Source organism: Oncorhynchus keta, chromosome 35 (genome assembly GCF_023373465.1).
Source record: "Oncorhynchus keta strain PuntledgeMale-10-30-2019 chromosome 35, Oket_V2, whole genome shotgun sequence".
Lineage (NCBI taxonomy): Eukaryota > Metazoa > Chordata > Actinopteri > Salmoniformes > Salmonidae > Oncorhynchus > Oncorhynchus keta.
The window spans coordinates 72,950,900-72,965,324 of NC_068455.1; the positions used below are offsets into that span (position 1 = coordinate 72,950,900).

At 44.5% G+C, this 14,425-nt stretch overlaps 1 protein-coding gene across 7 annotated transcripts in view; it reads right to left on the reverse strand.

The window, feature by feature from the left end:
* Positions 1-14,425, reverse strand: part of LOC118369202 (rho GTPase-activating protein 6-like) — a 153,673-nt gene that overhangs the window by 4,039 nt on the left and 135,209 nt on the right. For 6 of the 7 annotated variants that reach the window (XM_052497693.1, XM_052497695.1, XM_052497696.1 and 3 more), the window contains 6 exons: positions 9,122-9,177; positions 5,637-5,787; positions 2,234-2,418; positions 1,667-1,846; positions 1,027-1,115; positions 169-407 (listed from right to left, as the gene is read on the reverse strand). In XM_052497693.1, coding sequence (XP_052353653.1) covers positions 169-407; positions 1,027-1,115; positions 1,667-1,846; positions 2,234-2,418; positions 5,637-5,787; positions 9,122-9,177 — 900 coding nt within the window. The remainder of the gene's footprint in view (positions 1-168; positions 408-1,026; positions 1,116-1,666; positions 1,847-2,233; positions 2,419-5,636; positions 5,788-9,121; positions 9,178-14,425) is intronic. The other variant, XM_052497692.1, reaches the window with a different exon arrangement.

Below are 14,425 nucleotides of genomic sequence, written 5' to 3' on the forward strand. Positions count from 1 at the left end.
TTTAACTACGTGTACTTTACTGTATTTATGGGGTTTTGTTTTTCAACAGGAAAAGTTTTTAAAAAATAGCTGGAGTGTGTCTTTAACCCTAAGCCTAGCCGTAACCATAGCAACAGAACAAATAAGGGTGTGGCAACAGAGGTGTCCCCTCTATGACCCGCGACTTACGTTTCTTGTTGTTGTGGTGCCGTAGCGCCTCCAGGTTAAAGAACACCTCACTGGTCAGGCTGCCGTCCCCGGGCCCGTCAGGGTTGAAGAGGGGAGAGGGGGGCTCCAGGGGGGACAAGTTGAAGAGTGGCGAGGGGGTCTCCAGGGGTGACAGGCTATCACTGAATGACCCCACAGAGTCCAGAGACACCCCCGTGTCCCGCCGACTCCCCGTATCTACTGTCCCCACCGCCAGGTGACTGTCACCGTGGGAGGGAGGACAGGGGGAGGGAGAAGGAGGAGAGGAAAGAGGGGGAGAGAGAGGGAGGAGAGGGGGAGGGAGAAGGAGGAGAGGAAAGAGGGAAGAGGGGAGGGAGAGGGAGGAGAGGGGAGGGAGAAGGAGGAGAGGAAAGAGGGAAGAAAGAGAGGGAGAAGGAGGAGAGGAAAGAGAGGGAGGAGAGGGGGAGGGAGAAGGAGGAGAGGAAAGAGAGGGAGGAGAAGGGGGGGAGGGAGAAGGAGGAGAGGAAAGAGAGGGAGGAGAGGGGGAGAGAGAGGGGGAGGGAGAGGGAGGAGAGGAAAGAGGGAGGAGAGGGGGAGAGAGAGGGAGGAGAGGGGGAGGGAGAGGGAGGACAGGAAAGAGGGAGGAGAGGGGGAGGGAGAAGGAGGAGAGGAAAGAGAGGGAGGGAGGAGAGAGTATTTTATTATTCACGTTGCAGGAAGTCTTGCAGCGCTGGTGATAAAGGCAGACATACATTCAATAAACACACAACACTGGGATTCAGAGACAACTGAAGGGCTGATCCAGGACCAGTAATAAATAAAAATAGACAGGGGAAACCTGATCCACGCTCCTACTATGGGCCCTGAAATGAAACATACCTGAGTTTCCTGCGGAGAAGATAGTCGATGATGTCAGGATCCGTCTGAATGAGACTCATCAGCACCTCTTGTTGGAGCTCTGCTGACACCTGGGGAGAAGAGGACAGGAGATTTACACACACACACACACAACCCCCTTACCCCCACAGCCCCCCCCCACACACACACACACACACACCCCCTTACCCCCACAGCCCCCCCACACACACACACACACACACACACACACCCCACCCCCACAGCCCCACACACACACACACACACACACACACACACACACAACCCCCTTACCCACACACACACACACACAACCCCCTTACCCCCACAGCCCCACACACACACACACACACAACCCCCTTACCCCACAGCCCCACACACACACACACACACACACACACACACCCCTTACCCCCACAGCCCCCCCACACACACACACACACACACACAACACACCCCCACACACACACACACACACACACACACACACACACACACACACACACACAACCCCCTTACCCACACACACACACACACAACACCCACACACACACACACACCCTTACCCCCCCACAGCCCACACACACACACACACACACAACCCCCTTACCCCCACAGCCCCACACACACACACTCTTGGTACCGTGAATAGTCGCTTATAGTTCTGTATAAGTTGCAGGGTGACGTTGATGATGGCGGAGCTGTCCTCGATGTCCATGGCATGAGGACTCATCTCCCTGTCCCCTCCGCCCCTCTCCCCCTGCAACAGGTTGGGACCAAATATCACCGCCAGGTTAGTTGCTGTCATCTTGTTGCCTAGGAACTGCAGAGAGAGAGTGAGAGGGGAGGTTAGGGGGAGACACCACATATTAGGTGAACAGGATGATAGACAGGTGGACAGAATGATAGACAGGTGAACAGGATGATAGACAGGTGAACAGGATGATAGACAGGTGAACAGGATGATAGACAGGTGAACAGGATGATAGACAGGTGAACAGGATGATAGACAGGTGAACAGGATGATAGACAGGTGAACAGGATGATAGACAGGTGAACCGGATGATAGACAGGTGAACAGGATGATAGACAGGTGAACAGGATGATAGACAGGTGAACAGGATGATAGACAGACACATGGAGTGTGTAAGAGGATGTGGAAGCGACAAACACACACACACACACACACACACACACTCTAGACACTAACCACCTGGTCCTGTGGTCCTGTGGTGTCCTGTGGTCCTGTGGTGTCCTGTGGTCCTGTGGTGTCCTGTGCGTGGCTCTGTACGGTGTGTAACAGGGTGAGGAGGCGGAGCAGGGTATCACAGTTACAGGCCGGTAACAGGTAGAGGAGCAGCTGGAGGTACAGGAACTGGTCTGTCCCTTGCAGAACTACAGGACAGATGAGGGGAGACCGAGGGGACAGAGATGGGTTAGATACCCACAGAGAGGACAGAGATGGGTTAGATACCCACAGAGATGGGTTAGATACCCACAGAGATGGGTTAGATACCCACAGAGAGGACAGAGATGGGTTAGATACCCACAGAGATGGGTTAGATACCCACAGAGATGGGTTAGATACCCACAGAGATGGGTTAGATACCCACAGAGAGGACAGAGATGGATTAGATACCCACAGAGAGGACAGTGATGGGTTAGATACCCACAGAGGGGGACAGTGATGGGTTAGATACCCACAGAGGGGGACAGTGATGGGTTAGATCCCCACAGAGGGGGACAGAGATGGGTTAGACACCCACAGAGGGGACAGTGATGGGTTAGATACCCACAGAGAGGAAAGAGATGGGTTAGATACCCACAGAGAGGACAGTGATGGGTTAGTTACCTAACCCCACAGAGAAGACAGTGATGGGTTAGATACCCACAGAGAAGACAGTGATGGGTTAGATACCCACAGAGATGGGTTAGATACCCACAGAGAGGACAGTGATGGGTTAGATACCCACAGAGGGGACAGTGATGGGTTAGATACCCACAGAGGGGACAGTGATGGGTTAGATACCCACAGAGAGGACAGTGATGGGTTAGATACCCACAGAGAGGACAGTGATGGGTTAGATACCCACAGGGGGGACAGTGATGGGTTAGATACCCACAGAGGGGGACAGTGATGGGTTAGATACCCACAGAGGGGGACAGTGATGGGTTAGATACCCACAGAGGGGACAGTGAGGGTTAGATACCCACAGAGGGGGACAGTGATGGGTTAGATACCCACAGAGGGGACAGTGATGGGTTAGATACCCACAGAGGGGACAGTGATGGGTTAGATACCCACAGAGGGGGACAGTGATGGGTTAGATACCCACAGAGGGGGACAGTGATGGGTTAGATACCCACAGAGGGGGACAGTGATGGGTTAGATACCCACAGAGGGGGACAGTGATGGGTTAGATACCCACAGAGGGGACAGTGATGGGTTAGATACCCACAGAGGGGACAGTGATGGGTTAGATACCCACAGAGGGGGACAGTGATGGGTTAGATACCCACAGAGGGGGACAGTGATGGGTTAGATACCCACAGAGGGGGACAGTGATGGGTTAGATACCCACAGAGGGGACAGTGATGGGTTAGATACCCACAGAGGGGACAGTGATGGGTTAGATACCCACAGAGGGGACAGTGATGGGTTAGATACCCACAGAGGGGGACAGTGATGGGTTAGATACCCACAGAGGGGGACAGTGATGGGTTAGATACCCACAGAGGGGGACAGTGATGGGTTAGATACCCACAGAGGGGACAGTGATGGGTTAGATACCCACAGAGGGGGACAGTGATGGGTTAGATACCCACAGAGGGGGACAGTGATGGGTTAGATACCCACAGAGGGGACAGTGATGGGTTAGATACCCACAGAGGGGACAGTGATGGGTTAGATACCCACAGAGGGGACAGTGATGGGTTAGATACCCACAGAGGGGACAGTGATGGGTTAGATACCCACAGAGGGGACAGTGATGGGTTAGATACCCACAGAGGGGGACAGTGATGGGTTAGATACCCACAGAGGGGACAGTGATGGGTTAGATACCCACAGAGGGGACAGTGATGGGTTAGATACCCACAGAGGGGACAGTGATGGGTTAGATACCCACAGAGGGGACAGTGATGGGTTAGATACCCACAGAGGGGACAGTGATGGGTTAGATACCCACAGAGGGGACAGTGATGGGTTAGATACCCACAGAGGGGGACAGTGATGGGTTAGATACCCACAGAGGGGGACAGTGATGGGTTAGATACCCACAGAGGGGACAGTGAGGGTTAGATACCCACAGAGGGGGACAGTGATGGGTTAGATACCCACAGAGGGGGACAGTGATGGGTTAGATACCCACAGAGGGGGACAGTGATGGGTTAGATACCCACAGAGGGGACAGTGATGGGTTAGATACCCACAGAGGGGACAGTGATGGGTTAGATACCCACAGAGGGGACAGTGATGGGTTAGATACCCACAGAGGGGACAGTGATGGGTTAGATACCCACAGAGGGGACAGTGATGGGTTAGATACCCACAGAGGGGGACAGTGATGGGTTAGATACCCACAGAGGGGGACAGTGATGGGTTAGATACCCACAGAGGGGGACAGTGATGGGTTAGATACCCACAGAGGGGGACAGTGATGGGTTAGGAAGCTAATGCCACAGAGATGATCAGCAAAGGGGTAGGGTTTGTGTGCGTGTGTGCGTGAGGGGGTCAGGGGGTAGGGTTTGTGTGTGTGACAGTGGGGGGTTAGGGGGTAGGGGTGTGTGCGTGTGCGTGTGTGTGGGGGGAGGGTCAGGGGTAGGGTTTGTGTGTGCGGGGGCGGTTTAGGGGGTAGGGTTTGTGTGCGGGGATGGGGGTTAGGGGGTAGGGTGTGTGTGCGTGTGCGGGGAGGGGTTAGGGTTTGTGTGCGTGTGCGGGGGTAGGGGGTAGGGTGTGTGTGCGGGGGGTTTAGGGGGTAGGGTTTGTGTGCAGGGGGTTTAGGGGTAGGGTTTGTGTGCGGGGAGGGTTAGGGGTAGGGTGTGTGTGCGCGTGTGGGAGGGGTTAGGGGGTAGGGTTTGTGTGCGTGTGTGGGGGGTAGGGGGTAGGGTGTGTGTGCGTGTGCGGGGAGGGGTTAGGGTTTGTGTGCGTGTGTGGGGGGGTAGGGGGTAGGTGGTGTGCGTGTGCGGGGAGGGGTTAGGGTTTGTGTGCGTGTGTGGGGGGGGTAGGGGGTAGGGTGTGTGTGCGGGGAGGGGTTAGGGGGTAGGGTTTGTGTGCGTGTGTGTGGGGGGTAGGGGGGGGTGTGTGTGGGGGGTAGGGTGTGTGTGATGGGGGGTAGGGTGTGTGCGTGTGCGCATGCGGGGGTGTAGGGGTAGGGTGTGTGTGCGTGTGTGGGGAGGGGTTAGGGGTAGGGGTTTGTGTGCGTGTGTGGGGGAGGGGTTAGGGGGTAGGGTGTGTGTGCGTGTGTGGGGGAGGGGTTAGGGGGTAGGGTGTGTGTGCGTGTGTGGGGAGGGGTTAGGGGGTAGGGTGTGTGTGCGTGTGTGGGGGAGGGGTTAGGGTTTGTGTGCGTGTGCGGGGGGGTAGGGGTAGGGGTGTGTGTGTGTGTGTGTCGTACGGTTGGCGTGGAGGAAAGCAGAGTAGAGCTCTCTAGGCAGTAGAGGGTCAGGCATGTCTCTGAGGAACTCCTTCAGCAGGGCTGCTACGTCATGGACACTGGTCTCCTCTTCCAGACACACATCTGTCCCCATGTCAAAGTCCTCACGCAGCTGAAACACACACACACACACACACACACACACACACACACACACACACACACACACACACACACACAGTAAATAAAAGGTCAGTTTCCCGTGTGATGATGCTTTGAAAACAGAAAATGACAGGGATCAACGGCCCTGTAACGTATACAGACGACGAGAAATACACCTGTCACAACATCAACACAAACACAACACACCCAGTAGGTATAAATCACTACAGTACATCATTACACCCAGTAGGTATAAATCACTACAGTACATCATTACACCCAGTAGGTATAAATCACTACAGTACATCATTACACCCAGTAGGTATAAATCACTACAGTACATCATTACACCCAGTAGGTATAAATCACTACAGTACATCATTACACCCAGTAGGTATAAATCACTACAGTACATCAACACCCAGTAGGTATAAATCACTACAGTACATCATTACACCCAGTAGGTATAAATCACTACAGTACATCAACACCCAGTAGGTATAAATCACTACAGTACATCATTACACCCAGTAGGTATAAATCACTACAGTACATCATTACACCCAGTAGGTATAAATCACTACAGTACATCAACACCCAGTAGGTATAAATCACTACAGTACATCAACACCCAGTAGGTATAAATCACTACAAATCACCCAGTAGGTATAAACAGTACATCATTACACCCAGTAGGTATAAATCACTACAGTACATCATTACACCCAGTAGGTATAAATCACTACAGTACATCATTACACCCAGTAGGTATAAATCACTACAGTACATCATTACACCCAGTAGGTATAAATCACTACAGTACATCATTACACCCAGTAGGTATAAATCACTACAGTACATCATTACACCCAGTAGGTATAAATCACTACAGTACATCATTACACCCAGTAGGTATAAATCACTACAGTACATCATTACACCCAGTAGGTATAAATCACTACAGTACATCATTACACCCAGTAGGTATAAATCACTACAGTACATCATTAGGTATAAATCACTACAGTACATCATTACACCCAGTAGGTATAAATCACTACAGTACACATTACACCCAGTAGGTATAAATCACTACAGTACACCCAGTAGGTATAAATCACTACAGTACATCATTACACCCAGTAGGTATAAATCACTACAGTACATCATTACACCCAGTAGGTATAAATCACTACAGTACATCATTACACCCAGTAGGTATAAATCACTACAGTACATCATTACACCCAGTAGGTATAAATCACTACAGTACATCATTACACCCAGTAGGTATAAATCACTACAGTACATCATTACACCCAGTAGGTATAAATCACTACAGTACATCATTACACCCAGTAGGTATAAATCACTACAGTACATCATTACACCCAGTAGGTATAAATCACTACAGTACATCATTACACCCAGTAGGTATAAATCACTACAGTACATCATTACACCCAGTAGGTATAAATCACTACAGTACATCATTACACCCAGTAGGTATAAATCACTACAGTACATCATTACACCCAGTAGGTATAAATCACTACAGTACATCATTACACCCAGTAGGTATAAATCACTACAGTACATCATTACACCCAGTAGGTATAAATCACTACAGTACATCATTACACCCAGTAGGTATAAATCACTACAGTACATCATTACACCCAGTAGGTATAAATCACTACAGTACATCATTACACCCAGTAGGTATAAATCACTACAGTACATCATTACACCCAGTAGGTATAAATCACTACAGTACATCATTACACCCAGTAGGTATAAATCACTACAGTACATCATTACACCCAGTAGGTATAAATCACTACAGTACATCATTACACCCAGTAGGTATAAATCACTACAGTACATCATTACACCCAGTAGGTATAAATCACTACAGTACATCATTACACCCAGTAGGTATAAATCACTACAGTACATCATTACACCCAGTAGGTATAAATCACTACAGTACATATAAATCAGTAGGTATAAACTACAGTACATCATTACACCCAGTAGGTATAAATCACTACAGTACATCATTACACCCAGTAGGTATAAATCACTACAGTCATCATTACACCCAGTAGGTATAAATCACTACAGTACATCATTACACCCAGTAGGTATAAATCACTACAGTACATCATTACACCCAGTAGGTATAAATCACTACAGTACATCAGTAGGTATAAATCACTACAGTACATCATTACACCCAGTAGGTATAAATCACTACAGTACATCATTACACCCAGTAGGTATAAATCACTACAGTACATCATTACACCCAGTAGGTATAAATCACTACAGTACATCATTACACCCAGTAGGTATAAATCACTACAGTACATCATTACACCCAGTAGGTATAAATCACTACAGTACATCATTACACCCAGTAGGTATAAATCACTACAGTACATCATTACACCCAGTAGGTATAAATCACTACAGTACATCATTACACCCAGTAGGTATAAATCACTACAGTACATCATTACACCCAGTAGGTATAAATCACTACAGTACATCATTACACCCAGTAGGTATAAATAAAGTACATCTACACCCAGTAGGTATAAATCACTACAGTACATCATTACACCCAGTAGGTATAAATCACTACAGTACATCATTACACCCAGTAGGTATAAATCACTACAGTACATCATTACACCCAGTAGGTATAAATCACTACAGTACATCATTACACCCAGTAGGTATAAATCACTACAGTACATCATTACACCCAGTAGGTATAAATCACTACAGTACATCATTACACCCAGTAGGTATAAATCACTACAGTACATCATTACACCCAGTAGGTATAAATCACTACAGTACATCATTACACCCAGTATAAATCACTACAGTACATCATTACACCCAGTAGGTATAAATCACTACAGTACATCATTACACCCAGTAGGTATAAATCACCCTACAGTACATCATTACACCCAGTAGGTATAAATCACTACAGTACATCATTACACCCAGTAGGTATAAATCACTACAGTACATCATTACATCCCAGTAGGTATAAATTACACCCAGTAGGGTACATCAACACCCAGTAGGTATAAATCACTACAGTACATCAACACCCAGTAGGTATAAATCACTACAGTACATCATTACACCCAGTAGGTATAAATCACTACAGTACATCAACACCCAGTAGGTATAAATCACTACAGTACATCATTACACCCAGTAGGTATAAATCACTACAGTACATCATTACACCCAGTAGGTATAAATCACTACAGTGCATCCATGTAATGTGGATATTTTTTTTATTTAAATTGCCTCACCTGCCGAACTCTCTTTATGGAGCTGCCAACACGAAAGATCCCCACAGTTTGTAGCCCTGAGAAGACACAGTTGACATTTTAAAAAAGTGCAACATTTTTAACAGTTAATTGTAACGGTCTTTGAGACGACAGACACTGGGAGACTGGAAGCAAGTACAGGGTGATGATTTAATAATAAATAGACATGAGACAAAGCAAACACAGCATCTGGACACTGGGATGAAACTGAGGAAGTGACAGATATAGGGGAGGCAATCAATAACGTGATGGAGACACCTTCCCTCACGACGCCAGGACAGCGGAGTCAATCACCACCTTCCGGAGACACCTGAAACCCCACCTCTTTAAGGAATACCTAGGATAGGATAAAGTAATCCTTCTCACCCCCCCCCCCTTAAAAGATTTAGATGCACTATTGTAAAGTGGCTGTTCCACTGGATGTCATAAGGTGAATGCACCAATTTGTAAGTCGCTCTGGATAAGAGCATCTGCTAAATGACTTAAATGTAATGTGAATGTAATGTAATGAGACCAGGTGAGTCCAATGAAGTGCTGGTGCGCGTAACGAGGGTGACAGGTGTGCGTAATGATGAGCAGCCTGACGACCAACAGCGCCAGAGAGGGGGAGCGAGAGCAGACGTGACGTTAATAACAGTTGGTGCTTCATTGTATCCTCTGTGTCTCACCCATATAGGCTGTAGTGATATAACTGGACACAACCCTAACCTGTGTTACGAATGGATTCCTATGATGAAGGTAGAGCCAGAAGAGGGCAGCCCTCTGACTCTGCGTCCTCTCTAGGATTCTTTGTATGTTCCTGCCTTCGAGGCAGTTTGTCATGGCCACTGCGCCTCGCTTTGGGGTTTTAGGCTGGGTATCTGTACAGCACTTGTAACCTAACCTAGCAGTCGGAGCAAGACGCCTGAGGAAAACAGAAGTGAGGTTGAAAATACTGTATCCCGGAAAACCAGAAACATGCGCTTTAAAAATGCTGATGTAAAAATGTCTTGATATACAGACACATCTACACACACACTTTAGTAAATATTGATCACAAATTGATTGCTCTGGTTTATGCCAAAAGACCAAAGAAAGGAAAAGAGCACATTATAAATGATACTCAAGCAGGCTTTACGAAGGCCCGTCATATTCAAATCCAACATTTGTTTAGTCTTGGACTATTCACATTCAATTGGCTCAGATTCTATTTGCCTTTCAGATTTCTGTAAAGCCTTTGACACAATTGAACACGAATTTCTCTTTCGGTCGCCCAACTTTTTGGTTTCGGGGGAAAATGTTATCGAAGTCATTCGCATGTTTTACGAAGATATAAATAGTTCTGTGATACTAAACCGTAATACATTCAAAAGACGTGTACTACCCAATTTAGCCTTTAAAAAAACAAAGACATTTTGGTTGTGGAACTTCCATCTCTAGATATTCTGAATAACGCACATTTGTATGGCTTATCTAGTTTTGATACAGAAATCCAAATTCCCCAACAGGCTGACGATACTACTCTATGTATAGATAATAAACAGGTTAGTGGAGGTAATATGTACATGTAGGTAGGGGTAAAGTGACTATGTATAGATAATAAACAGGTTAGTGGAGGTAATATGTACATGTAGGTAGGGGTAAAGTGACTATGTATAGATAATAAACAGGTTAGTGGAGGTAATATGTACATGTAGGTAGGGGTGAAGTGACTATGTATAGATAATAAACAGGTTAGTGGAGGTAATATGTACATGTAGGTAGGGGTAAAGTGACTATGTATAGATAATAAACAGGTTAGTTGAGGTAGTGGAGGTAATATGTACATGTAGGTAGGGGTAAAGTGACTATGTATAGATAATAAACAGGTTAGTGGAGGTAATATGTACATGTAGGTAGGGGTGAAGTGACTATGTATAGATAATAAACAGGTTAGTGGAGGTAGTGGAGGTAATATGTACATGTAGGTAGGGGTAAAGTGACTATGTATAGATAATAAACAGGTTAGTTGAGGTAATATGTACATGTAGGTAGGGGTAAAGTGACTATGTATAGATAATAAACAGGTTAGTGGAGGTAATATGTACATGTAGGTAGGGGTGAAGTGACTATGTATAGATAATAAACAGGTTAGTGGAGGTAATATGTACATGTAGGTAGGGGTGAAGTGACTATGTATAGATAATAAACAGGTTAGTGGAGGTAATATGTACATGTAGGTAGGGGTAAAGTGACTATGTATAGATAATAAACAGGTTAGTGGAGGTAATATGTACATGTAGGTAGGGGTGAAGTGACTATGTATAGATAATAAACAGGTTAGTTGAGGTAATATGTACATGTAGGTAGGGGTAAAGTGACTATGTATAGATAATAAACAGGTTAGTTGAGGTAATATGTATATGTAGGTAGGGGTAAAGTGACTATGTATAGATAATAAACAGGTTAGTGGAGGTAATATGTACATGTAGGTAGGGGTAAAGTGACTATGTATAGATAATAAACAGGTTAGTGGAGGTAATATGTACATGTAGGTAGGGGTAAAGTGACTATGTATAGATAATAAACAGGTTAGTGGAGGTAATATGTACATGTAGGTAGGGGTAAAGTGACTATGTATAGATAATAAACAGGTTAGTGGAGGTAATATGTACATGTAGGTAGGGGTAAAGTGACTATGTATAGATAATAAACAGGTTAGTTGAGGTAATATGTACATGTAGGTAGGGGTAAAGTGACTATGTATAGATAATAAACAGATTAGTGGAGGTAATATGTACATGTAGGTAGGGGTAAAGTGACTATGTATAGATAATAAACAGGTTAGTGGAGGTAATATGTACATGTAGGTAGGGGTAAAGTGACTATGTATAGATAATAAACAGGTTAGTGGAGGTAATATGTACATGTAGGTAGGGGTAAAGTGACTATGTATAGATAATAAACAGGTTAGTGGAGGTAATATGTACATGTAGGTAGGGGTAAAGTGACTATGTATAGATAATAAACAGGTTAGTGGAGGTAATATGTACATGTAGGTAGGGGTAAAGTGACTATGTATAGATAATAAACAGGTTAGTGGAGGTGATATGTACATGTAGGTAGGGGTAAAGTGACTATGTATAGATAATAAACAGGTTAGTGGAGGTAATATGTACATGTAGGTAGGGGTAAAGTGACTATGTATAGATAATAAACAGGTTAGTGGAGGTAATATGTACATGTAGGTAGGGGTGAAGTGACTATGTATAGATAATAAACAGGTTAGTGGAGGTAATATGTACATGTAGGTAGGGGTGAAGTGACTATGTATAGATAATAAACAGGTTAGTGGAGGTAGTGGAGGTAATATGTACATGTAGGTAGGGGTAAAGTGACTATGTATAGATAATAAACAGGTTAGTGGAGGTAATATGTACATGTAGGTAGGGGTAAAGTGACTATGTATAGATAATAAACAGGTTAGTTGAGGTAATATGTACATGTAGGTAGGGGTAAAGTGACTATGTATAGATAATAAACAGGTTAGTGGAGGTGATATGTACATGTAGGTAGGGGTAAAGTGACTATGTATAGATAATAAACAGGTTAGTGGAGGTAATATGTACATGTAGGTAGGGGTAAAGTGACTATGTATAGATAATAAACAGGTTAGTGGAGGTAATATGTACATGTAGGTAGGGGTAAAGTGACTATGTATAGATAATAAACAGGTTAGTGGAGGTAATATGTACATGTAGGTAGGGGTAAAGTGACTATGTATAGATAATAAACAGGTTAGTGGAGGTAATATGTACATGTAGGTAGGGGTAAAGTGACTATGTATAGATAATAAACAGGTTAGTGGAGGTAATATGTACATGTAGGTAGAGGGTACAAAGGGGTGACTATGTATAGATAATAAACAGGTTAGTGGAGGTAATATGTACATGTAGGTAGGGGTAAAGTGACTATGTATAGATAATAAACAGGTTAGTGGAGGTAATATGTACATGTAGGTAGGGGTAAAGTGACTATGTATAGATAATAAACAGGTTAGTGGAGGTAATATGTACATGTAGGTAGGGGTAAAGTGACTATGTATAGATAATAAACAGGTTAGTGGAGGTAATATGTACATGTAGGTAGGGGTAAAGTGACTATGTATAGATAATAAACAGGTTAGTGGAGGTAATATGTACATGTAGGTAGGGGTAAAGTGACTATGTATAGATAATAAACAGGTTAGTGGAGGTAATATGTACATGTAGGTAGGGGTAAAGTGACTATGTATAGATAATAAACAGGTTAGTGGAGGTAATATGTACATGTAGGTAGGGGTAAAGTGACTATGTATAGATAATAAACAGGTTAGTGGAGGTAATATGTACATGTAGGTAGGGGTAAAGTGACTATGTATAGATAATAAACAGGTTAGTGGAGGTAATATGTACATGTAGGTAGGGGTAAAGTGACTATGTATAGATAATAAACAGGTTAGTGGAGGTAATATGTACATGTAGGTAGGGGTAAAGTGACTATGTATAGATAATAAACAGGTTAGTGGAGGTAATATGTACATGTAGGTAGGGGTAAAGTGACTATGTATAGATAATAAACAGGTTAGTGGAGGTAATATGTACATGTAGGTAGGGGTAAAGTGACTATGTATAGATAATAAACAGGTTAGTGGAGGTAATATGTACATGTAGGTAGGGGTAAAGTGACTATGTATAGATAATAAACAGGTTAGTGGAGGTAATATGTACATGTAGGTAGGGGTAAAGTGACTATGTATAGATAATAAACAGGTTAGTGGAGGTAATATGTACATGTAGGTAGGGGTAAAGTGACTATGTATAGATAATAAACAGGTTAGTGGAGGTAATATGTACATGTAGGTAGGGGTAAAGTGACTATGTATAGATAATAAACAGGTTAGTGGAGGTAATATGTACATGTAGGTAGGGGTAAAGTGACTATGTATAGATAATAAACAGGTTAGTGGAGGTAATATGTACATGTAGGTAGGGGTAAAGTGACTATGTATAGATAATAAACAGGTTAGTGGAGGTAATATGTACATGTAGGTAGGGGTAAAGTGACTATGTATAGATAATAAACAGGTTAGTGGAGGTAATATGTACATGTAGGTAGGGGTAAAGTGACTATGTATAGATAATAAACAGGTTAGTGGAGGTAATATGTACATGTAGGTAGGGGTAAAGTGACTATGTATAGATAATAAACAGGTTAGTGGAGGTAATATGTACATGTAGGTAGGGGTAAAGTGACTATGTATAGATAATAAACAGGTTAGTGGAGGTA